This window comes from Clavelina lepadiformis, chromosome 2, assembly GCF_947623445.1.
Source record: "Clavelina lepadiformis chromosome 2, kaClaLepa1.1, whole genome shotgun sequence".
Classification (NCBI taxonomy): domain Eukaryota; kingdom Metazoa; phylum Chordata; class Ascidiacea; order Aplousobranchia; family Clavelinidae; genus Clavelina; species Clavelina lepadiformis.
In genome coordinates this window covers 21757989-21783964 of record NC_135241.1, presented here as the reverse complement: position 1 = coordinate 21783964, position 25976 = coordinate 21757989, and the positions used below count along the sequence as shown (strand labels likewise).

Sequence of the window (25976 nt, the reverse complement as noted above, 5' to 3'; positions counted from 1 at the left end):
CTTTATTACGACTAATTTGAAGCAAGATGTTAGCACAATACACAAAAGACAACACTATGTTAAGTGTAAAAAATAGTAAATTCCACAGTTTAGGCCAACCTCTATAGAATGTTAGCCCTATCATAATGAAAACATCACACAGCTGGAAAGCAGACGGCGGAAATTGTCTAATATTGCAGAAATGCTCAATTGCAAGAAACAACTTTTATTAGGTTTACCATTTTACAAAAGAGGTTAATATTTACCATAGAATTTAAGTGGTCACCCCGTAGTATTTAGTCACTACACTGGAATAGATATAAAAAAATTGAGGAATGAACCCAAGCAGGGAAACGGCTGTCTTCAACACAAGATGCCTCTTGTTACCATAGAGCTGGGTAACATTCACAGGACCATTGTATTTCACTGTGTGAGAGTTATATTAACCCAGGTTAAGCTCGAATTAAAAAAACGAATGAAGTCGTGGGTACTGGGCAACTGGTCCAATGGTTAATTAAATATTTGTCACAAACGTCATCTTAGGATGCATTCAAAGTGTGAAGGAGCGCATAAATTTACTAAAGCATGGTTCTATTGTGTGATGGAACTTGTGTTCTGCTGTTAGAACTGAGCAGTTTCAATAAAACAGTTTAAATTGTAACAACTTTATGCAAGTAATTACAAAGGTTATACTGTACCGTAAGCAAGTGATCCTAAAGTAGTATTTTTTGACATCGACAAGATGAGTTTCAATTCTCTGGATAAAACAAGATCTACCAAACTCATTGTTTCTAATATTAAGACTTACAATAGTTCACGTGCCACAGCTAAAGCTTTTAGTTATACACAGTAGTCCGCTATGTATGCATAACAAGAGATCCGGCGGCATAACTAACAGAGCTGTCGCTTCTCACATAGCACTTGCTTGACTGCTTGTAGTTTAAAAAGCGAAACTGCATGGTCAGACCATTTCCATTTTGAAGAGACTTGACAGCCTGTTAAAAATAGAGAATCAGCAAATTTAAACAAAAAGCATTTGAAAGCGGGAAAATATACAACAATATCTGACTGGTAAAAGTTAGTTAAAAGAACGAACATATGGGAAGGTGAAAAACCCACGTTTAACATGACTCCAATAGGATGCCTTCCACATATTGTGTTTTTATATTTGCTGAGATAAGATGAAAATTCATCCGGGTCCAAACGTTCAATAATTTTCATTCCCTAAAACATAGAAAGCAAGTAACTCAATTATTAATGACATTGCGTCAAAAATTCTATAACTTTTAGGTAATATTTACAAGAAAATTTTCATATTTACAAGAATTTAGGGGGGCAAAGTCCTAAGAAGTAGAAACAAGATGTAGTAAAAACAATCTACTTTTCGAACAATAGCTTCATACTTACCCTGTCATCCAATGCTTCAATGGATTGATATATCTCACCATGTTCTGGCTCATAATGGTTGTAACGAAATCGATCTCCTGATAGAAGATGCAAAAACAATTCGCAAATACATAACATAAACACTGACAAAACTGAATTCAATTGCCTGAACTTCTGAAGCAAAAATGCAAAATTTTATGCACTATAAAGTTGGCAGTAGGTAGGCATGATTTAACAATGTAGATGAAAAAGTGCAGCAGTAGTATTGGGATGCAACACTGTCATAATGAGCATTTTTGAAAGCACAAGTTATTTCACTATGTCTTACCCCAATGACAGAAATCAGACGAGATGATAAACAAGTTGCGAGGATCATTTATGTATTTACTGAAAATTTTTCCATATTCTCTTTCACTGTCTCTGTCCAGACTTCCAACCAGGACGGGTACAATTTTAAAATTGTCGTGTTTGCTGAAAAACAGAATCACATAAATTATAAAAATGCCACTCGTTTAAGTTACCGCAAACTTTTTATTCTGAAACAATCAAGTATAAATTTTTTAAATAGTACGATAGCATAAACACAAGATTTATTTTTCAAAAAGAAAACCTTTCCATGGCTTTTGCAACAAAAGCAAGCTGCATTTCAATGCTGTGTTCGTCTTCATCAGTCTGCATGCTCATGGTTTTAAACTTTCCAGTTGCATAAAGTTCCCCGTAAACTAAATTTAGATAACAGGAGCCAGTTGTAAAATGAATTTGGAAAGTTAATCGCAAAAACATATCACAAAGTTAATTGAAAAAGATGTGTAATAAATAATTCAAGTTCAATATAATTCAATAATTTGCTTACTACTTTGGTCAATTTTCAAGTTGTAAAGTGGTGTTTTGTAACTTGTGGCTGGTGAAAGAGCACACTCCCGTAAATAAACATGATGTGAAGGACCCAGGATGAACACACGTTCACTATATACAGTATACACATGAAGAAAGAATATTGAACAAATTTTATAGAAGAGAATGGAATTAAATCGTTTAGCTACGGCAGTGATGGAGAATAAAAAAAATAATTGATGAATGAAATTCATCACAAATTAAAAATTCTTCTTGGCTCATTAAGTATTACCTAATTTTGATATTAAAATATTTTCTAATCATTAGTAATAACTATTCATCATAATACATGAAGCTCATACTTGCAATACAGAAGTAAAATAGCAAAAGAATTTATTTGATAAGAAGAACGCTACATAAAATACAACAGTTAATACAATCCAATACAGTAATACATAATACAATAAAATACAGAGTATTTATCCTCAGGCTGACAAAACTTTTCGCACAAGTTTCCACACAGCTGAAGCCCCATTCATTGAGACTGTCTGCATTTTAAAACTGAGGTATTTTATTTGTGGTTAAGTTAATTATTTGATGTCGACTAAACCTGGAACTGTTTGTCACAGTTACTAAACCACTGATTAGGGCAAGTATCAACATTTTGGAAGAGCATGGAAATAAGACAATAATGCAGCACAGCTGAGTAGTAACCCTGGATGACATAACTGCTGATCAGATGCTCTACCACTATGTCAGTACACCACCCAGCCAATAGGGTGTAGAGCTACTCACAACTGAATGAAAATATCAACGCCGAGGAAATAAAACTCTACAACTTTAAGTTAGCCAAATACCTTAGAATAAAAAATTTTGAAGCATAAAACAGAAACGTACACGTTGGTGGCATCAATTTGTTTATAAGCGTGTGCTGCACATGAACCACAGTACGAATAACCAGCATGTGGAGAAATGATCGCTCGTGCAGGTCCGTGAGATGAGCCTGATGCTTCACTCAGCCACTGATTTAGCTGCTGATTAAGCTGGCTTCCTGCAAAACATTGCATTTCTTGATATGCTAATATATTTTAATAATGCATTTGAAAAATTTGTTTGTTAAAACTACTCTGATGCAAAACTCTACAAATAGGCCTTCTGGGTTCTGGCATTATAATTAAAAATAATTTTTTGTCATTGTGAAGAATTAAGTAATACTACTGTAGTATCCTATGTAAAGGTCAGTTGGAAATATGTATATAGGTCATATTGCTTAATGTTAGTAAAACATATTAAATTAACCATGTAACTGGCAAAGTTTACAACAAACTGGTGCAGCAGTTGTTGAAATAACTTGTCTCAATAATTGTTATACCACGCCTAAAATTTCAAACAAAATAACTTACACCAACCATTGTTAAAATGGGAAGTTAGATTAAAACAATGGTCGACAAAGTGGGTTCCACGAGACAGATACAAATACTAAAATAATCTAGTATTGGTAAAAAGTAAAACAATCGAATTATCTAGCTTCGTACCAACTTCATTACAACTTGTAAACTTCTCCAAGTGGTATTATGGCAGACAGTTGTCAGTATAGGCTAAGTGTGGCCAAAACATCGCTCTCCATGCAACTCTTTGGGCCTTTGCATGTGACTCTTTGAACTTGTAGAAAAGCTATCTTAGTCTGTTTTTCTTCTTGTTCAAGAATTTAAATCTATTTTGTTAGAGTGTGATCATTCCAGGCAATCTCTAATAATAGTGCTAACGTGACTTGTTTCATACTGGTACGCATTCGCCCAAATTAGAGACACAGCAGTTGATATGAAAGGCTTTTGTGATGTATCTAAGAACATTGTCTGCGATAAGCATTCTGATAATTTTTCATCACTCTAGGTATGGATGTAATAGCTACCAGTTCTAATTGTTTTGTCTTGATCTTGCCATAGTAACCTGCATTGCTGTCCAGGGAAAAAGTCTTATTTTTTTCTATGATTATAAACTTTAATGTTTGTGAGTAAATACACATTTGCAGCTCCCAAAAACTTCGGGCTTTATCTAATGTTACTCAATCGTGAAGCAGGTTTGGGCACTAATGGCCCCGGTATAGGCTGTTGTAAGTGGAAATCAATTGCTAAAGTTTTATTGTGTTGAATTTCGACAGGTTCCTTCAAACCTTGAAGGGCTTTCACTGCAGGAAAGGTTTGGGAACCACTGAGTTAGGACCAGACAGGAAAGCATGGCAGTTTTCGATGCAAAATTGTGTATGCAGAGACATAAATTTTGTTCTTACTGTGAGCACCGAAGCCTCAATTTGTTGTTTATTTATTATAATTTTCATCCAACGTATATATAATATATATATGTATATATTATAACGTTTGAACGTAGCATTACAGCATTATGAATTAATATAAGCTGACAAAGAATGCTTACATGTTAAAACCTGTACCTGAACTTGAATACCAGCTACCAGCATGGGTGGCCCTTCTAGTAGACATGCTTTTTGATGATTGAATGTTTCCCGTTTTTCTTGTGATTCCAAATTTCTACTATCAGAATATATGAAAAGATTCCTGTTTTTAACAGCTTCAAAGAATTTATCGAAGAATTACCGATAAACAGGGTACTGTTTGCTAGCTGTTAGGCCTACTCAGTCTGTAAGTACTCTTCCTTGCCTTGCCCCGCCTGCCCGTAGCCTAGGAAAATACGTACATAAATCAGTAAATACACAAAGCAGCTGGGCCTGCATTATAGCCTACCTAAGCAGAGTAAAAACTAGACAACAAAGGTTGACAAAATAGAAGTAAAATACACCATACAGCCACATATAACCTGCCTTGTGCAACTACAGTCAGCAATCCAAATGTTTGACAATGAAACATCTGATCCATTGATTGATAGGATACCTGCATCATACCTTTGTCAAGCTAAGTTAGTTCCGCTTTGATTTTCCCACAGCATTATAACCCCGGATGTCGTGGGAAACTGGCAAAATGGCTTGTAAATTTTGATTTAAAGAAAACTTTCTATAAATTTTAATTTTTGAGCTGTTGGATATATCTAAACGCTCTCGAATATCATGTATTTTGTGTGAAATTCTTTGTTGGTAACCGCTTTCTCAATATTACTTTCTTTAGCCAAAAAAGGTTATCACTGTTGGAAACTGGAAGGGCATTCTCCACGTTCATTGAGTTGAGCGCTAATTCGCGGAAAAACTCGGCCCGAACAAACTAGGTTTCCAAATTCTACACTTTTATGCGCCTTGTAACATTTAACACCAAAATATTGCAAATTGTATAAAACGTAAGTCGTAAAGACGGCACCAACACCATCTTTTACGATTCCTAGCAAATGATTTAGTTAACAGGTCGTGGTCACACTGAAATTCAGGATTCAAACGTACTGGAGTTTGACCTTTAAAATAAGAGGACCGTCTTTATTTCCTAAATTCCTATATTGAGCTAGCGAGTAAAGGATCTCAGTGCTTTTTTGGACAGGCCTTAACACATCAAACCTAGACTTTTTTAAACTAAGGTAGTCGGAATCCCTTTTAAAAAACAAAAACATCACACGAAATGTTTGCCTATTGTATTCACACTAAGCAATGAAGCAATTGTCTACAGAAAACTGGTAGTTCAAGGACAATTGAAAACACTGTGCAAAGCACCAACCCAATAAAGCGACCATACAATATTTCAGTGAGGTCAAATTAATGGGCAAATAAGAATACTGAACTGAGTTTGAGTGAATGCTATAGTTGAGAAAAACTCACATCAAAAGAGTTCTCACGTAAACACTAAAACACTTCCGATATGTGAAATAGAAAAACTTAAGCCAAAACACCAGTCGAGGTTACTTGGTAGTCAGGCTTGTCGCACATAAATGGGCACAGTGTGTGTGTGTGACATTTACAGATTACAGGTGAAAAAATGTATTAAATTAAACAAGGACAAAGCTACAACAAATGTTGGTTGTTACATACTCTCGATACTACTGGGTTTAAACTATCGCGTTTGATGATAGCAAAAAACTTTACATAAAAATTGACAATTAATAATCATATAAACTGGATCAATTGAGTGCATCTGGCCTAGATTGATATTGTTGGTCAAAGTTTTACAAGTTTTCTTTACGCAAAGACAAACAACAGGAAAAACTTTAACAAATCACAGCATTTTAAAATACCGATCTGTGCAGTCTAATCGGCCAAAATCACTAAGAAACAATTCAATGCGAATACTGCAATGCACTTTGGTGATGCTTTGTTGATACTGAAACAGTAACATCATGTAAATTTACTCTGGTATCGTTTATGTTAGATTTTCGTCAAATTACTGAAACACAAGTTCAACAGATACGATTGTGCTGCTTACAAACTCAGGTGACATGAATGCCTGATAACGGCAAAAAAAATTAATGGTTAATTTATGTCTTCTTATTTGGTAAAAAAAACACAATATCAAATGAAAAAGCCTATGTGATAAAAGTTTATCATCTGATAAAAGTGAAATCAATAAAGTGCAAAATAAACAGAGATGAAGAATTAAAAAGAGACTCAATATTTATTTGTTTTAAAGCTCCCGTTCATGATCTAAAAAGCTTCTTACTTCACAACATAACTTATACAATGATACAGGAAAACTATGTATGCACAATAAATGCCTAGAAAAAAACACAAGATTATAAAAATGATCAAATAGTACGCTAAAATGAAACTCTACCTATTTATTTCAAATCACAGATTAGATACTTGATTAAGAAAGGTTTAAAAATACAGAGCTTACCTCAGACCAGTATTTTGAAAAATTAGTCTTAACATGCCATTAATGGTAGGTTAACCTCAGCATAATAACAGCACTTTAAAATTTCAAAATTAAAAACCGCAACGGCCTCACTGAAAAGCTCAGAAATTAAACAAAAAATTGCTCTTTAAATTTTTTGCAAACTTGGTTGCTGGATATTATTAAATCTGAAGAAAAGCAAAGCAATAGTTTGGATGCAATCATTCACTATGAGTAGAAACCACAGTGGCATCTATCAGATGCATGCTGATTCATCTGAGAAGCTTCTGATACAAATGCTGACGGTATTTAACTTTGATGAAAGTGAATAAGTAGGCATAAGGCACTGAACAAAAAGCATGTATAGGATACGACAATTTCCACTTGAAAAATCCAAAAACTCCTTTCTTAATTGATGAAGATATCAGAAAATGTTCAGTACAAACTGTGTTTGGTTCAGCAGCTAGCACATTTTTATGCTATTTTTCTTAACACTTAATTTATTTAATTTCTTCCACAAATCATCCCTCTCTTTTTGTTTTCTTGCTTCCCTACATAAACAACATTTTATCTTTTTTTTTTAATGAAATTCATTTAAATGTTTAGCAGCATATAAATAATTGGCAACCAAAAAAAATGAAATTTACAAATACAGTATGTGCTTGAAACAAGTTCGCATTGACATGGTATCTTAAAAGCTTATTGCTCTAAATTATTTTTATAAGTGTAGAAAATTGATTTAAGAACAAGTGACACATACATCTTATGAAATAACTCATTTTATTATTTTATTATTATATTTCATTTTATTACCACATGCTTATTGAAGAAAATATTTGCAATTGATTGATAGTGTTCAAGTTTTGATCTCCACAAAGCAATGGTTGTATAAGCTTTCATAGCACACTCACACCCAAGTAATGCAAATAGAAAGAAATTCAAACCTCACTTACTTTTGTCTATCTGCTTTATACGATGCTGTTAAATTATCAAACAGCTCTGAGTTCATTTCCATAAATGACTTCAAGACATTGTAAACCAACGCAACAATCGTCCTGAATTGAAAGTAACAATTTAATTTAGAGTGTATAATATCTTATAGATATGTATGTACGGTATATTATATAATATTCATTCCGTGATGAACGTTATATAACTTAATTTTCTAAACAGGTCTCTATAATATACAGCATGTTTTATTTTACTAACTAATGTATACCACATGTTGCATATCGCATTTCAGTTAAGTTATGAATTACATTAGACTATCAAGACTTATTTACAAAACTCAAGCCACCATGGGCTGATAGAACAGCATTGTTTGAAGTTATTACCATGTGAAAACTATCACCTCTTCAAAGAGACTTTAAAAAATACACTAAAAGCTTGAAACTGATTCAATGAATCTTGAATTGTGATTACCACATGTGTGCAAGCAACAATGCTGCATATGTAGACTAGACTCATGCAATGATCAGTAGTTAAAGTACATTGTTGATGAAGAGCTCAACTATATACAACATATTAGCTACCAAGTGAAAGAAACATGAACTTCAACGAGTGAATAAAAATACTGTAGTTTTATTATTTGAAGGACAAAAATCAAATCCGCTTTAAAATTAAGTTCTCTAAAGAGTTAGGACACTTCAGTTCACACAAAAAGCTTTATCTGGGAACAATAAACTATTTGCTTTAAAGATGGTACTGCCCAGGACATAAATCAAGTTAGGTATTTTCACGAATAGAAAGGAGTTAAAGATGTTAACATTGTTTGCATTGCAACAAGTATATTTACCAAGACATTTAACAACATCAGTGGCAAGCATACGCTGAAGCTAAGAGAATTGTGCCATGCGTTTAACTTTTGACAAACCAACTAAAATATCATCCAATGCAAGGCATTGGCAAGAGCTATTAACCCCAGTTACACAATTAATGTATATTCAAGCAATCGATGGATAGATTTCTTTTCCTGAAAGGACTAATCTTTTATGGCAAATGCTACTAACTCTGACATTTCGATGAAGACAAAATAAAGGTCAGGTTTACACAAAATGCTATCATTCAAAGCCGCTTGTACTTTATCTATGCACAAGAGACAAATTTTGATGTTTGATTTTTTTATAAAAAAGGAAATATTGCAAATAGAACTTAATCTACTACTTGAGCCCATAGTTCACTGCCAATACCAAGAAGCATATATTATGAAACAATGCTAAATATCAGCTGTTATTGGTAGTTTTTTGATGCAAAATCAAAACCAAAGTTTCCAATTCTAAGTTATTAAAACTGCACAGAAGGTAATTTGTTTTTTGACTCCATAGCAATTATATACTTACTGATTCCAGTGTTCTTTAGAAATCTTGTATAAACTCGGAAACATTAGAGGTAAAATAGCCGAAGAATTTTCTTCTATCAAGCTCAGTATATATTCATTGTTCCAAAAATATAAAGCTCTCTCAGCAACCTGAAGCGAAAATGTAAATATAAAGTAATATGGTGAAAACTCATTAACTTGAAGCTGAAGAAATCGAATAAATTTTTTAAAGTTTGGATTATATTTTCAAAGCTGATTTTCCAGCGCACCAGCGGTTCTCGTGAAAAAATTTGTGAAATGGGTCGGTGAAAAAAAATGGGTTCATGAAAAATGGGTCCGTGAAAAAATGTCAAGAATCAAAGAATGCCAACATTTTTAGGAATTAAACTAAAAATTTTTATTTGTTTTTGCATTTTGACTTTTTCGATAATTTGCACAATATAGGGGCCGGTGACAGGAAAGTGTGGATTTTAATTAGATCACTAAATGCCAATGGACAGTTGACTAAATGTAATGAGCATTACGACACACTGCATATCAATTATCAACAAGTATTATTATTGTGTTGTAAAATCCAGTTTGCATAAAAGGTATGATGACAGTTCTTGTGTTATGGAGGCACAACACCATTTTGAAAAGATACACAAACAGAGGCCGCTAAGATTTAGCAGATTGTTTTGTAGTAGAGCCATGCTATAGCAGCACACGACTCACAAAAGTTATAACTTAAACGATGTGTGAAACTTTTACATAGCAGTCCATGACAACAAAAAGGTTGGAAAACACTGACAGTGACATGAAATAATTTGCTAACAAGAAACAATGCTTTTATGTAACAAACAAAAGCACCTGAAAATGTGGACTCGAAACACACTTGGAAAGTTGGTTGAAAAGCAAAGGAAGCACCGTTTTGAATTGTGCAGCCTCAATTGCATCGAGTATTTCCTCTAGTTCACCGAGAAACATGACTTCTTTTGAGCTACAAGTTTGCGGCCAATACTTCAGTAGACCTTCCAGCACCTGATAAATTTTCATAGATCCATAGTTTTTACTAATATATTAGCTTAAATATGTACTAACAATACAATGTCACAGAGTTTCATAAAAAAAAGTTTTCATGACCCAAAATCGTTTGTAAAATAGTTGACACATATTTGGGAGCCAAAAATACTAAATATAATCCATTTAGTTACTAAAATTGCCATAGCAGCTTATGAGCAAAATCGTGATCCAGCAGTTAACTCCAGGCAAACCAAATTTGGAATGAAACCCATGGTTTAAGTAACGTTGGAATATCAACAAGAATTCTCAGACTTAATGCAATAGAAACAAAATATCTAGTTGCATTGCAGCATGTTTTATGGTAAGTTTACAGAAATTAAAAGAATATATTAAGCCTGTTTGAACAGTATAGGAGATATATTCAGTTAATCTGACTTCATAAAAGGTGCCATGTGAATCATTCGAGTTATACCACAATATAATGCAGCCAATTATTTCCACGATAGTTGCTCATCATTTACTTAACAATATAATAATCACACAGTCAGTAAATGTAGAAAGATTGTATTGCAACATTCCTTTCTAGCTGCCATGTATTGCTATGAACTGTATTCATGAGTAATTACACACTTATCATTAAATAATTCATAGTAAAATTATTCTCTGAAAATCTCTGCAAGAAACATAAAAAAAGTAACATTCAGTTCCTAACCTTAAGCAAACAATTGGAGAAACCACAGGAGCAATGACCTTTTGAATTAAGTGATAAAACCTCTGATGTTATATGTAATGCTATTAAGTTGGTGTTTAGAATTTGCAAACAAATTCAGCTGAAACAACGTGACAGGAGCAGTAAAAAAATAAATAAAATATTATATTTTTCTATTAAAATTGTTAGACAACAACAACCTAAATTTTCATAACTTTTATAGTCCAACTATCACAGCCACAATAAAGCGTCACTACCAGAAAGGTTGAAAATATTCCAGAAGATATGTCAGCATTGTCAGACAATGATTACATTGCTGAGATGAAAGCACTTAATATTTCAAACAGATTGTATTAACGAGACAAATGGGCTCAGGGTGCTGTACATAAGTCCTTGACAACCAGTCATAATTCATTTGCACTTTTAGTTTAGTTAGTTGAATAGTTGGTATGTCACTAACCAATACTTAGGTAGTTATTAATTGTAAGTGCGCAGACCACAGCTTTACAAAATAAAGCAAATAAAGTTCAACTACATCATGCATCCAAACAAGTTAAATAACAGCGAAACAATAACAGAACTTGGAGCAATAGGTTAAGTGATTATTTATTTGCATAGATTGGTAATATTTTGATGTGGTGTGTTCGATATTTGTCGGTATGTGACACGTTGCTATCATTGATACCTTTTACCTGACAGACCTGAATAAACAAACTGATTAAACATAGAAATAGGGTGCACAAAGAGCGTAAGCGGCGCTGTTCATATTTTCCAGGTTTGATAACAATTTTTTATAAAAGCGATTGTTGTTGTTACAACTGCTTGTATATCTCAAATGGCATAGCAGTGATCAAATGGAGATGTGGTTTCAGATTACAGAATAGAAAGCTGTATAAGTAAAGCTATGTGAAACATTATGCTTTGTTACGGACAATTACACCAGGATACTGACACATTTTACCAAGGAACGCACTCAATACATGGCGCAATTATGGCTAAATCGTGCTACAAAAACCCTAAAGTTTACGTTTTTTCAATTAAGAAAACGTTTTTCGTTTTCTCTACTTTCAACCGAACGTTGTTTACCGCCCATTCCTGTCGTACGAAGTTCGTTGTCATTAAAACAGCTGAACCCAATCAATCAACCACAACAAAAGCTATAAATGTCATAAGACAACCACTATTTACAAGAATTCTAACCCACACTTTATAGCATAAGTTATAAAGAGATACTAAGTTTACAATCCTGCAGCGGGTCACTGAAACCATTACAATGTTTGATCAGATATTTAAATTTCACTTACTGGTTGCGTCAGGCTAGGATCCTTTTCCAAATACTGAACCACACAATATGCAAGCTGAAAAGCAATGAGAAAGTTGCTGTTAAGCATAGAAAATTCATTTTAGATCGAAATAACAATCCGTTACACAATTTTTACAAAAAATGGTTGCTCCAAATAAGTTACTAGATTGGTTGTTGCAAGCAAGATAAAAATAAGAAGGTGTCATAATTACGAAGAAAAATGTTTTATATGTAGAGCAATCAAAAGAGTCAAAGGGCAAAGTATTAAAAAATGATAATTTGTTAAAAACAAATACAACAGAGAAATCGCCAACAAAGTTATTGTCACTTTTCGAACTGGACAATAACTGGCCAATAAAGAAACTAGTTTCTTTGACTTATTGGATTATTCAAATCATTAGTATTCGCTATTCACACAGAAAATCTTAATCACCTGGGCATGAAACATTGCCAGTGCATGTGTCTTGTGCAAAGGAATAAGAATCTTTAAGAGAAACAGGCGATGTTCTGATCTCAAAGGCAAGGCAAATCCATTGATTATGCTGAAAATATGAGTATGACAAGTATAAGTATCAGATTGGACACATTTTGCACAATAAGTAGAGACAAATAAAATAGCAAGTTAGGACAACATTGAAACAAACCTTCCAAGAATTTCTAGTAACTCCGGTATCCCAGCAAATTTTTCGTGCTCGTAGATAAACCTGATAAGTGACATCCATTATTAAGTTGTTTTCATAGGAAAAAGTACAACCACAAATGACCAAATATAGTTTTTAAAACCAACTTAATGTGATCATAAAATACTGCATTAAGAGTGTTTCGCACAAAAACCTTCACCAAACCCAGATTAAGCACAGAAATTAAACTCAATTAAGCGTATTACAATAATCTGTTGTTTGCATAAAACAGCATATCTGAAGCATGCATACTTCATAGGTTGTGATATGTTGCAGCAGTAAAACAGTGTGTAATTAAAATGATTCAAACATTGTCAGCAAAGCAAATGCTGAAATCATCAAACTGCCTTCTGCATGTAATGCAAGGGTACCATCTTTTATTTATATAATCTAATGCATGTTTTAGAAAATGAAAACATAATGATATACAATAGAATCTGCTTTACATGACTGACGATAATTAATATGACCAACCGCTTTACATGATAATTTGGTTTGGTTCCGAACCTTGCCATATAAAATTCTCCATTTACTATAGCCAGTCTTCAAATATTATGTTCACTTCTTCCATTTTTTTCGCTTTTTTGATCAATTTTTCGTGTCAATTATGCAACTTTACAGTGGCAATTTTATTTTCAATTCATCTACTGACGTCCACTTTAATGTTTTTTAATGTTAATGATATAAATGATGAATACGATGTTTTTTGTCATTTTGTACCTAACTGTACTGGTCCTGGTGTGGTAAAATGGTACTGTAGAATGGTACTGTAGCAGTTTCGATTATTGCAACCATTTGAATATTATGGTCAAAAAGGTCTGGTTAAGGTGGTTATAAGAAGTGGAGTCTACTGCATACTACAGTAGGTGTACATCTAAATGCTTCAAAACTAGAGCTGGTTATAGTGCTGTCAACAAAGTACAAACTTGGTGAAAAGTTTAGTAGCGGTGGTATTTTTGTACATTAATATAGCTCACATAATGGTGAGTCTTGTCATTACTTTTTATTGTCCACTACTGTTTCCTTGCTCAAAGCCATCATATTTGGACTATATAAATCTTTTGTTTACTATTTCAATGCTGCTGTCATTGTGCTGCGTGGACAATTACGATTAGTTACAAGTTGGTTGGGTTTGTATTGTTATGTGGTTGACAATGCTCAAACATAATTCACCAAATTCTACTCAGTTCTGACCATTTCATAACTATCAGCACCAACAACATATTTGCAAGTTCCAATTACAATTCAATCACAATTCGTAAGTTACAATTCCATCAAAAACACTGAAAATACAGTGTTAAAAAGAATATTTGTACAGTATATGTAAAAAATGCGTAAGTTTATAATGATTTTGCTTACGTTAAAAAAATGTTGTTCATCTGTCGTCGAATGAACGCCCTCAGGCCCAGGAATTTGCCATAAATTCGATGAAGAACTGTTTTCAAGAAGTCTCTTTCTCTTGGGTCTTCACTGGCAAAGAGATCAAGCAACTGCAAAATTAAACATTTTTAACTACTGTTTGTGGTAATACATTAACACAGCCAAAATATATATAAAAGCAGAATTCAATTAGGCTTCAAAAATTACACAAAGTACAACTATTGTTTAGCAATACAACCTTGAAATGCTATGTAGTAAGCACTACACACATTTCTAACCTTATTAACTCTATGCGGCAAACTGCGATAGTATATGCTTAAACAAACCTGAGCAACAAATTTTTGGTCAATGTATTTCTTTGCAATGGTGGGCTGGAATTCTTGTGACTCCATCACCCTCAAAAAGAATTCATATACAAGCTGAAAAGAATTGCATGAAGTTTCATTTCAATTAAAAGCTGTGAACACTGTTAAAGTCACACTAACTTTATTGCTTCAATAAACATTTCTACAGCTTGTAATGAAGCGAGGAAAAATTTTAAAAACCTGCAAATGTGGCCAAGAAGCTTCTAACGTCGGTTCATCGTCCTCTGGATCGTACTCCATTGTCTCGGTTGGAGGAAGCGTACGAAAGATATTTGCAGCAATCTGTAAGATAACAACAACATAGAAGATGTGACATGGTAGATATTTCTAGAAGTGACAAAATATACAAAACTAGTTCTTAAACTAAAACTTGCTGCTTCAACAATAAAAAAGTAATACTTTTTCCAAAATTATGTATTGGTCAGTGGTGTAGTGACAAATTGTAAAACTAGGTTCAAATCCCTCTACCATTTTTGTAAGATAAGAATAAACTGGTTCAGCAAGCACTCCAGTTGAAGATGAAATGTAATCCACTATTTCGTTTAAACTTGCTCTCTTTATTTCCTTGCCCTTGAAGAACATTTTTGCAAATTATTTTTAAACCATTTTATATCAGTGTCTTTGTTTTAAACTTATTCTGTTACAAGAACCAAATATTTTGGTGAGCAACTTCTAAATCTTCTCAAAAACACCCGGGTGTTTGGTGATAACTTCTGAACAAATTATATTTTAACATATATGATATTAATAGATATTAAACTGAACGTGAAAATTAGAAAACTGCAAAACCTACTATACTATGATAAAAACCACCAACATTGAGTCACATGAAAGTTAAGCATAAAACCTAAAACAAAAATACAAACATAAAACATAGCAACTTAGAACAAAAATAGACAACCTGAAGGTCCTCAATGCCCTCCATGAAGTTAAAAATAACAGAGCATTGCTGCAACTTTTTGATAAACAGATCTTGCTGGTCTGCTGGAGAAGCATCTGCAATTGATTAAGTGCATTGATTAGCTGAACCTTTTATCAAAAACACTTCGCAATTCGCACCATTGTGTGAAACTAACTGTACAGCACTAAACAAATTCAGTAAAACTGAAACATGATGAAAAAATCATTTTAAAAGTTTATGTTTTAGATTAATTAATTAATTTATCTCATTACGTTTTGTACTTTCTCTAAATATCATACATACAAAGGTATTAGTCAATCACAACCACACCAAAATCACTAAGTACCTTTCAATAGTGGAAGTGGTTTAAGTTCTACTTTGTTTTCCTTGTTGAAATTTGAGGAGCTCTGCGATCGTCTTTGATGCTGCAATCTATGCAGCGACCTCCGGTGGAATGCTGGGTCCTTGTCCGAACCAGGAACGGTTATTGCTGGCTTGCTCATTACATTCTAACTTAGATTACCCAATCACCTTCCAACTCTGTATATCTTCAAAAATAGTTTTAACAGTGATAAGTCTCAATTACAATTAACACAATGTTTAGGTTAGGGCTGTCAGTACTTCTCACAGATAAAGCATACAAGATAGTGATGGATTGACGGTATCAGAATATTTATTCTTGAACTGAGTACAATATGGGCACAGCATACATTGTGTGAGTAACGGAAATGATTACTCAACCCTCTAGGCCTGGTGCCAAGCTTTGTGTGTGTGAATGTTCCAAAAATGAATTTTCATTTATTTTTTGTGATCTTGTAGTTCTTGTCTAAAGTCAGCACTGTTCACCAGGACCATTAAACAAGTACCCAAGGGCATAAAAATAACAAAGTGGCGTCAATAAGTATCACATCCAGATAAGGCATACTTGCAAGTCACATGCTACATTATACCATTATGATATGAAGTAAATATGCTCGAAATGTACTTCATTACCATAATCATCACTTTGAAAATGATTGTTTACTGTTAAATCAGTTACAACATTGATGTTAAGCTAAGTTTAATTTATCACATCCAAAACTGTTCCTATCATACCACTAACAGTGCTTCAAATCTAACCCTAAACACTTATAGGCAACATGTGTCTAAAGAGCTTGTCAAAAGAACTAAATAGCTTAATATCCTATCTGAAGCAAAAGAGTAAAGTCAAAGCAGGTCCAAACATTTCAATTGCTAATGTTTTAAGTAAGCTCATTTTCAATACAAAACAAAACTAATTACTAGTAATTAGACATTAATATGGGTGTGATTAATAACTACTTATAGCAAAAAAGTTCAATATAGCCAGAAAGAATTATTTATTCAATAGCTGCAACAGATAAAACCATCAAGATAGGATTTTAGCTGCAAAGATATGGCATTGATTACAAATTATAACAACAATTGGTGTAATTGGATGAATGTCGGTTGACCATTATGCTCATGCAGATTTTATTGTGCTTTGTGTCAGTAAGTAGCAAACAAGCATATTGTTCAGTTGGTTTTATTTTATTAGAAGAATGAGTACATCATATCATATGATACATATCTAAAACATTTTGTTTGTCATTTATCTTACTTCCAACCAAGTATCTAGACAAAAGTCTGAGCAAACTATTTTTCAACCAAACTCTTTAATGCACAGTGCCCAGAATATGGATAGGCATGTTTACGTTAGATAAACCCACCCATACAAATTTTGAGAAGCAATTTATAATAAAAAAGAACTTCATGATAAACTGTTTACAGCTAGTAAGAGTTCTTGGTAGAGGAAAGTTTTACCAATCAAGTTTCGGCATTAGGAATTATTACATGTAAACATTTGAACTGTTCATTTGGATCAGAAAGTGTAAGATAAATTTGAGCTCTTGCTAAAATAAGGATGCCACTGACACAGAGAATGTCTTTTTACAGTTCTATAGCCTACTAGGCCCCAGCTACTCAAAATGTAACGTCATCTGGTTGTGCACTTGTATACTAGACCCTAATAATGACCAATGCAGTTTTTATTTTCAGAAAAATCTACCGTCTGACCGTAATCTCCAATAAAGCACACAACCAAAACAAAGTAAAAACTTCATTTTGGGGATTGTTTAGTTTAGCCTACACTTGCAGTAGTTTAGGGCAAGCTAGGAGATTCCATTTTCTGGGTTATGCTACCACCTCGCGGTAAGAATAGTACTTTTTATTTATGAAAAAAAAAACTGCAAGAGTTTAGATTGGAATAAACTGTAGTGTGAATACTCTAGCTTGCATTAATCTAAACAGTGTTCGAATTATTTCAATTTAAAAAAATTATATGTGAGTGCAATAATGTGGCGTTTCAGACACAAATGATTGGGTCGATCAAAATTTGTATTAGCATGGATTTCAAGCCATCTTCGATTAGTTGCAGTTTCCATTTTTTTAAATATTGCCTTGCCACACAAGTGAGGTCGACAATAGCTTACAATCAAAAATGTCATGAAAAAACAGAGCCCTTGCCAATCACAATTGTGCATTTATTTTAATGTAGGTTAACTTGGTACGTGTTATAATTTGTATTTAACGTATAACACTCTCTGCTGTAATCAAATAGTTTGTAAACTTGGTTACCGTAATTAAACAGTGATGTCTAATAATTGCTTTCCTTAATTCCTTTTATACCAGTTCAAGGAAATTTTGATTGCCGTCACATTAATTCAAAAATTATTAAAACAAATCTACTACGTCATTCGCTCATATAACACGTGAATCGAATTCATTTTGGGTTAATCAACATTAATAAACGAGATACTTTTGCGCCAAGTGAAGCTGTTGTGGTCCTCTTATCTTTGCAAAGCTTGACCACGGCCTATTTTTCATTAGGCTTTAATTAATAATTTATTATTTTGATGTAGCTCCTAAACGGGCCATGATTATGCAGTCAGACCCGTCTATTTTACGGTTTTGTGTAATCATTTTTTAAAAAAGAGCTCCTTCTTTACAAAAAGAGTTGTATAAATTGCATACATGAAACATCTGCTATTGAAGCTTCACCTATTAAGCCGCGTGCCAACTGACTAGTCGACTTAAAAACCAAATTCCAGAATGTTTACCGCAGAACCTTCTGTGTCGGAAGAAACGACAGCATTTTTGGGGGGAGCAAAGCTGAAGTTGGCAAGGAATATTTTAGCTTTCAACTCTGGATTGCAAACTTATCAAAAACGTGTTATTTTTATCTCTTTTTGGTTACCACGATCGTAAAAAACAGCGACAATTGCAACTTAAACAAGAATATTGGCAAGCCTTTACTGACATGCTTTTATTTCTTTGTGTATTTCTCTCTCTGGTCGAGACAGAGATCGTTCTACGTGAAAAAGCAAACACGCCATCTCACGACGTCAATCAAACGATTTTTAAGTTCCTTCTCTTTTGTTTGGTTGTGTCTTAATGAACTCGGAAATCCCGTGCTGTTGTTAACTTTGGTTAAATACGAAAAATATCAAGGCAAGCTTCCTTGTGTAGCAGTCAAAGGAAAGAATATTGAAGGCGGAATCTTGTACTCACTCAACGGATCTGTTCTTGCATAGAATTTATTGATTGCAGCCCTGATTTTTCATAAAAATCCTAAAATGCCGCGCGACAATCGTAACCTCAAAAAACAACACAGACGGTTCCTCAGACGACGGTAAGGTTCTGGCTGTAATAAAACGATCCTTCGTGATCGCCATCTTTATCATCATCGTTGACAACTTCTCCTTTTTTAACTCACAACAACTTGGTCCACGTAACAACTCATGGTGCTTACTTTGTAGCGTTCTTGCTTCTCACCATATTTGGCTTTAAAGACTGGAGATTGAGGTTTGCTCCTTGGCGTTTACCAAGTTCCCCTCCAGCAATACCTCCACGTCGGGAAGGGATCCATGTAATGATAATTAAGCGAATGCAAAATCAGATTCTTGAAAAAAGTTAAAGAAATCGGAATTGAATTTAACGTTAAAGAGTATGTCGACAGAGATATTCTCTCAACAATGTCAGTATCACAATATACCTGAGTAACCTATTTTTGTTTATAATAACAAGAAAATAGCCAGTGTTTTCAATACTATATGCAGGCCTGCTGACTGTATACTGTTTAACTTAGTTATTGTTTTATCTTGAAAATGGAAATGTGCATAACGAAAGTGATGTATTTTGTATTGGGTAAATTTAACGTATAAGTTATAAGTAGGCTATGCAACAAATTTTAAAATATAAGTTCCACAAAAAAACACATCAAATAGGCTAGAAATATTTGAAACTTTTTTATCGTTAGACACAAAAATGACGTCGTAGTTACCGCCTTAATTACGGTTTATCGTGCGTGCGCTGTAGAGTTTTCGTAAATTATAAAATATTAAACACTAACTGAATAATAAATTACTGTTGTAACGTTGAGTTGAACATGATTGTTGCAGAATATTTGACTGTGTTTGACGTAAGCGTAACATCAGGCCCTGACCGAGAGATATAGTTGTAGATATTTTTTTCCCAACTACATTCAACAAATGATCACCTTCGTAACTCGTTTGACGTATATCCGAATCGCATAACTTGATACGACAAGTATTAATTTATTGCGAGGAAAATCATCCTTGATCTTAAGTCATGCAAAGACATTTTTCATTCCGAAAAGTAAGATCGTTCTGATGTCATTTCCGGGAAATTTTTCGTTTGCCTACAAGTTATAAGTTAGTCTGTGTTTTATGGACGTTGAGGCAAATTCATCAGCCGGTTTTGGTCAGTATTAAAACTGACTTAACACTGTAGTTTAAGCTACATGATAGCTATTTTATTAATTTAAAAAGTACGAAGAAAAACACTACTTACTGGATGTTCAGTGAGTTTATTGGGGAGAATGTAGGCCTATAACAAATCCTGTTGTTGTGACAGATTTCAACAAAACTATTTTGTTAATAAAATTTGGTCATTTGCTTGGTTGTTTAAAATTTGACATATGATTGTTCAATTGTGATTGCGTAAAACAAACTTGACCTAATTTAAAGAAAAGAAGATAAAAAGTTTATCAATACAATATTATTATTTCATAAGCACATGGTAAAAAACCTTTTTAAGTCCATTCATCAAAGGTCGACGTAATGTATTATGGGAAGCAAATGAAATTATTGCTAATACGGTCCTGTTGTGATGTTCGAAATAAGACGAATATGATGTTTAACTTCTTAATAGCTACTTTGGTGCTGACAACTTATAAGTTTGCTAAGCTACACTGAACAATTTTACGTTTGCATTTTGTTGGTTCTGTCTTCGGGGTATATAAATTGAAAAAAGCTTCCATTGAAACTTCACTTATCAAGCAGCGTATTTGACGAGTGCGGACAAGATTTAGAACGTTTACCACAAAACCTTCTGCGTTGGTAGAAACGACAACAGTTTCTTTGGAGAATAAAACTGAGGTTGGCGAGGGAAATTTCAGCTTTCAACTCTGGATTACAAATTTCTCAAAAACGTATTATTTTTATCTCTTTCTGGTTACCACGGCAATAACATTGTATATCTTCGTTGCTCTGTGTGTGTATGAAAAAAAATCAGCAAGAAAACAAGGTAACAAAACCCAGCAGAAGAAAATATTCAACAATAATAAGTTCACAGAATATGCTTACAGCCAGTTTCCAAGAATATTTTGCCTGGTCGCAGCCGCCAGTCTTTTTCTGGGGACATTTTACCGGTGGTTGCCGTTGCAAATACTTCTCCATATGAAAAACAGCGACAATTGCAACTTAATTAAGAATATTGGAAAGCCTTTACTGACATGCTTTTATTTCTCTGTGTATTTCTCTCTCTGGTCGAGGCAGAGATCGTTCTATGTGAAGAAGCAAACGCGCCATCTCACGACGCCAATCACACGATTTTTAAGTTCTTTCTCTTTTGTTTGGTTGTGTCTTAATGAACTCGGAAATCCCGTGCTGTTGTTAACTTTGGTTAAATACGAAAAATATCAAGGCAAGCTTCCTTGTGTAGCAGTCAAAGGGAAGGACATTGAAGGCGGAATCTTGTACTCACTCAGCGGATCTGTTATTGCATTGAATTTATTGATTGCAGCCCTCCTTGCTCATCCAATCCTAAAAAGCCGCGCATCAGCCCTAACTTTAGCAAATAAAGACAACGGTTCTTCAAGCGATGGTAAGGTTTTGGCCGTGATAAAACGATCTTTCGTGATCGCCATCCTTATCATCGTCATTGACACCTTCTCCCTTACGACTCCTTTGATAACTCGCAACAACTTGGTCCACGTAACAACTCATGCTGCTTACTCGGTCGCGCTCTTGCTTCTCACCCTTTTTGGTTTTAAAGACTGGAAAAGCAGGTTGGCTCCATGGTGTCTATCATTTTCCACTCCAGAAATACCTCCACGACCGGAAAGAATCCAGGCTATTCGCCTTCAAAAAACGGTCAATACAAAATCCGACTTTCATGGAGTATAAGATAGGAAATGCCTAACCGAATTACGTCGGAGAACATTCGACATGAAACCCGGTGAAGTTTTTCTTAATTCTTTTATATACTGGGTTGATTAAAACAAAGGTAGTGTTTTTTATGTTATTAATTGCTATTGGAAAAATTTATGAAGTTTTTTTTGAGAACTTGTACATGTGTTCGTATGAATTTCTGGTTTTGATTTTGTTTGAATTGAAAATGTAATAAATATGCAATGTTATGAATTGTAAAACATCTTACGCAACACGTTTTGAGAAAAGCAGTTTTGTCGCGACAAAAAACTGTAGGTTTACAATCTTCGTAATTACACGAAAATAGTAGTCTACAACTATGGAATTATATGGAATGGCAGCCAAGTACTAACTACTAACTTGTGTTTGAGCACCACATGTGCTTCTTACGTAAGTTGTTACAGATATTGAATCTAGCAATTATGATAATAAATTAGTAGCCAGTACCAGCTATACAAAACCACAAAATCATTCAGTAACAGTATTATTTACTGGTGTAACATTAGCCTGTTTCTTGATTCTTTCTTTTTATAACCGGTTGGTATAAAACCTCAAAAGGAAAATACAGTTTATATATATATTTATTCATAAACTTGAATTTCAATAATCGGGGATAATTACGGAAAACAGCGGTAACGAGCAGAACGGTTACACCAACGAACTGGCAGCTGGCCTGGTACCGTTACTTTTTTCCCCACGATGAATTTAAACTAATTTAATGTCAGCATGAAAACGAGGTCTTCGATGATAATGTATAACAACAAGTATATATAGAAGCTATGACATTTTTGCGACCAAACTGTAGTGAAAAGTTGGCTGCCTATATGCTGTAGACATTGATCAAACTCTATTCCCCGGGTGGGTTCCAGTTTGGTTAGAATTTGAATATTAAAATGTTAGTTACTTAGTTAGAATATTGAAAATAGATGAATCAAGTAACAAACAAAGAGGTTAGAAAAATTTGGTAATCATCAATTTACATCAAACAACAGTGATTTGTGACAATAGTGACTGAATAGTCATGAAAGTACAGTATGTAGGTCGAGAGGAAACTAACGCAAGGCTGTAAATTTTAGTCTTCGAACATCAAGTGACTCGCCCTAAATTAAACTTAATAAGCTTTAGAACATAAAATAAAACTTCACAAACATACTAACATGATTATTTGCTTTTGTATAAGTTCTTTTTATCAATCTTTTTATCACAGCTTGTGTTTGTTAGAGCATGCTTGTGATGAAAGTGGCAGAAAGTGTTTAGTTCAGCAATTACTGAAGACTTCCACTGCAAAGATATAGATAATTAAGCATGCTGGCAGTGTACAAAGAGATTAATGAAACCCAGGTCCGTAAAGTATGTATAAAGCACCAAACTAGCGTAAACTCCCCACACTTTCAAAGAAAAAGCCTTATTCTCAAGTTTTGCGGGTTTAGGCTAAACTCAAGGTGCCTGTTTTCTCACAATACATGACGTCCGCCTGAGGGTTACTTTACATGCAATGGGAGAGAAGCACATAGGCTTTTCAAGGTTGTTGTTAAAACTTTTTTCCGGTTTTTTTTTTGTTATTTTATGAAGTTCGATGACGTGAGAAACAAGACTGGGATATTTGGAGCAAAATCGTGGGAAGGAGTCTTCGCTCATCAACTGGTAAATTCGTTCTTGGGCGCGCTGAAATGCGTCGCGCCTCCCTCCCTCGGCTTTGATCAGCACAAACTTGCGTGTCAGCCAGGAAATATTGACCTTAAAATGACGTTTGTCACAAAGAGTCGGAATAGTGGAGAAATATAATATTAGGCCTATATATAACTTAGTTATAGGCCTATTATTCGCAATAAGTCGCCGCTGTATGGTATGAAAGTGATCTGTAGCCTACACCACTAACCTGGTTTGGTGAAGTTGGCAACAAAAACTGGTTTACGATCTCTTGAGCTTCCTTTACGAGACACGGTTTCTTCAAGGTCTTGTATTTTTCGCAGGCGATCCAGAAATCGAAGTTTTCTTTGCTGAATTCCGATTCAAGGAAACTCCGAAAAGCAGAAAGGCCAACTGTCAAAACATCATTGACAATTCACAAAAAAAATTCACAAAAATTTTCCAAAGTTTAGATCAGACATTTCTAGACAACCTGTAATAAAAACGGCCACAACCACAGGACCAGGCACCTTCCAGCTTAGTAGACGATAAACGATAAAACTTACGCTTATTTGCAACAAAGATATCGAAAAGCTGATTCGTCTTCATCATTCGTTTTCTGAATATTGAACCAATGTAAATATTTGAAACTCTATAAACGTTACGTAAGTCGTTGGAAAAAGTTAAATCATAAGATCTAAATCAAATCATAGTCTTCAAATATTAGGTGACTTTTACGCCTACACACGTTATATATCTCCTTAGTAAACGTTGCAGGTTTAAAATTACGACTTCTACCTTAACGAAGTCACCCTGGTTTTCATTGCGTTCCGTCGAACGAAAGACTTTTTCATGGGTGTAGTATTCACACGATGGTATGATAACGTCTTCATTTCGTCATCGGTAGAGCGTAATGACGTCGATTGATTTGTTACGTATAAGGAGCTGCTGGTTTGTGCCGGTCGTCGCTCTTCAACACGATGTCCCGCGTTGGTCTAAAATTTTTAGAAGTTTTCAAGTTGAAAACCGTTCAAACTGTTGTTATATAAATGACGACATCAAATTTCGAGCTAACTTGCCTGTTGAAATGTAAATTCTTCTGAAGCAATTGTAATAGCCACACTGTTGCTACCGCTCGCTTTCCAAACCATGATTTTATTTCTATAGACTACTAGCTTGTAAGCCGCAAGTATTGCAATCTTCTCAATCAATTGTTGTGCTACAAAACTATAACCTACGTGGGCTGATGCAAGAACTAAGTGCTATATACATGTCACTGGCACTCAGCTGTTCGCTATATAAGTCAGAGTTACGTTTGTCACTTGCTGTGTTTCCGTTTCGCAGTAAGAAGTGGGGTTATTGACAGAAATAATAAATGCTATCGCAAGCCTGCGAAAGAGATAATTAATGGGACGAGGTTTGACTTTTCGCGCGCTCTTGGTGTAAAAACGGCGCCGAATCTTCTCCATGCCAGAGTTATGGAAGTCTTGCAGCTGTTGTAACAGCCTAATAAAATTGCTTTAACTATTTTGCGATAATAGCTCATGCAGGAAGCCTAATACTACTTGGACGTCTTAGATTGGAATGTCACTTGTTTAGCATTTTGCGATTTACAAGCGCAGTATTTGCAAGTCAAGTACGTATTTCTTTGGCACCACAGCTCACAACAACGTTACCAGAATTTTTTGTTTATATTGCAAATAAACCTTCCATAGAAGCATTCATTTTCTGCAAGTTCAAGTAAACTTGTTAGTCAGTCAGTATAGGGTGACCAACTTCAATTCAAAGAAATATTTAACAGTCTCAGTCTGATTCAGAACGGATGCAATATATTTTTTGCAGAGGAGAGCATTTTGTCAATTGTGTGAAAGTTATTGCAGCCAATTAAAAGTGCAAGAGTCGTAGTAATCTATCGCATGGGGTCCGAGGGAATGCTCTCCTGAAAAATTTTAGATTTACAGGGTGTACTATAGATTGTGTAGTTTTGCTTTCCTTTCAAAAACGTAGATTGCCTGGCAAATTAATCTGCTAAAACTTGGAACTTCTTTGCATAATTTCTTGCACAAATTGACTAGGTCCCTGTAAGGGTTTTAAAATGCACGGCGTATATGACGGTTGGTCACCCTACCAAAAGATTTTATTCTGTTGCGAAGAAAAACGTATAGCAAGTTAAGTTGACTTTCCATATCATCGAAATCCTC

The 25976-nt window shown here is 34.3% G+C and overlaps 3 protein-coding genes across 7 annotated transcripts; all 3 read right to left on the bottom strand.

The window, feature by feature from the left end:
* Nucleotides 1-378: 378 nt before the first annotated feature.
* Nucleotides 379-5154, bottom strand: LOC143445388 (protein MEMO1-like). Of its 5 annotated transcripts, none has more exons than XM_076944455.1 (10): nucleotides 5036-5138; nucleotides 4812-4895; nucleotides 4649-4748; nucleotides 3097-3250; nucleotides 2219-2331; nucleotides 1976-2087; nucleotides 1694-1836; nucleotides 1387-1463; nucleotides 1099-1203; nucleotides 379-974 (listed from the first exon to the last, which is right to left on the bottom strand). In XM_076944455.1, the coding sequence occupies exons 3-10, from the start codon at nucleotides 4695-4697 to the stop codon at nucleotides 837-839; spliced, it is 891 nt and encodes a 296-aa protein (XP_076800570.1). In that variant the 5' UTR covers nucleotides 4698-4748; nucleotides 4812-4895; nucleotides 5036-5138; the 3' UTR covers nucleotides 379-836. The 5 variants fall into 5 exon arrangements, with proteins under 5 accessions (XP_076800570.1, XP_076800575.1, XP_076800572.1 ...); XM_076944460.1 differs by having other exon boundaries at nucleotides 4649-4745; XM_076944457.1 differs by lacking the exon at nucleotides 4812-4895 and having other exon boundaries at nucleotides 5036-5154.
* Nucleotides 5155-5772: 618 nt separating this feature from the next.
* On the bottom strand, nucleotides 5773-16205 carry LOC143445986 (serine/threonine-protein phosphatase 2A 56 kDa regulatory subunit epsilon isoform-like). The gene is made up of 13 exons (XM_076945414.1): nucleotides 15984-16205; nucleotides 15638-15732; nucleotides 15205-15306; nucleotides 14917-15018; nucleotides 14698-14790; nucleotides 14351-14481; nucleotides 12956-13015; nucleotides 12745-12853; nucleotides 12313-12366; nucleotides 10147-10317; nucleotides 9320-9447; nucleotides 7934-8035; nucleotides 5773-7531 (listed from the first exon to the last, which is right to left on the bottom strand). The coding sequence occupies exons 1-13, from the start codon at nucleotides 16138-16140 to the stop codon at nucleotides 7444-7446; spliced, it is 1392 nt and encodes a 463-aa protein (XP_076801529.1). The 5' UTR covers nucleotides 16141-16205; the 3' UTR covers nucleotides 5773-7443.
* A 7361-nt stretch (nucleotides 16206-23566) lies between these two features.
* On the bottom strand, nucleotides 23567-25491 carry LOC143446167 (regulator of G-protein signaling 2-like). The gene is made up of 5 exons (XM_076945688.1): nucleotides 24855-25491; nucleotides 24574-24770; nucleotides 24342-24394; nucleotides 24026-24189; nucleotides 23567-23883 (listed from the first exon to the last, which is right to left on the bottom strand). Exons 1-5 carry the CDS (start codon nucleotides 24924-24926, stop codon nucleotides 23584-23586), a joined length of 786 nt encoding a protein of 261 aa, XP_076801803.1. The 5' UTR covers nucleotides 24927-25491; the 3' UTR covers nucleotides 23567-23583.
* Between the last annotated feature and the right edge of the window lie 485 nt (nucleotides 25492-25976).

Excerpts from the sequence above, each read along its gene's own strand:
- LOC143445388 (XM_076944457.1), bottom strand. The coding sequence starts at position 4,697 with ATGTCTACTAGAAGGGCCACCCATGCTGGTAGCTGGTATTCAAGTTCA. Across the intron at positions 3,251-4,648 it reads TAGCTGGTATTCAAGTTCAG|GAAGCCAGCTTAATCAGCAG; the intron begins GTACAGGTTTTA and ends AATGTTTTGCAG. Across the intron at positions 1,464-1,693 it reads GTCTGATTTCTGTCATTGGG|GAGATCGATTTCGTTACAAC; the intron begins GTAAGACATAGT and ends ATCTTCTATCAG.
- LOC143446167 (XM_076945688.1), bottom strand. The coding sequence starts at position 24,926 with ATGGTTTGGAAAGCGAGCGGTAGCAACAGTGTGGCTATTACAATTGCT. Across the intron at positions 24,771-24,854 it reads AAGAATTTACATTTCAACAG|ACCAACGCGGGACATCGTGT; the intron begins GCAAGTTAGCTC and ends TAAAAATTTTAG. Across the intron at positions 24,395-24,573 it reads ACCAGGGTGACTTCGTTAAG|AAAACGAATGATGAAGACGA; the intron begins GTAGAAGTCGTA and ends TTCAATATTCAG.
- LOC143445986 (XM_076945414.1), bottom strand. The coding sequence starts at position 16,140 with ATGAGCAAGCCAGCAATAACCGTTCCTGGTTCGGACAAGGACCCAGCA. Across the intron at positions 15,019-15,204 it reads ATTCTTATCTTACAAAAATG|ATTGCTGCAAATATCTTTCG; the intron begins GTAGAGGGATTT and ends GTTATCTTACAG. Across the intron at positions 10,318-12,312 it reads ATCCTAGCCTGACGCAACCA|GTGCTGGAAGGTCTACTGAA; the intron begins GTAAGTGAAATT and ends AAAATTTATCAG.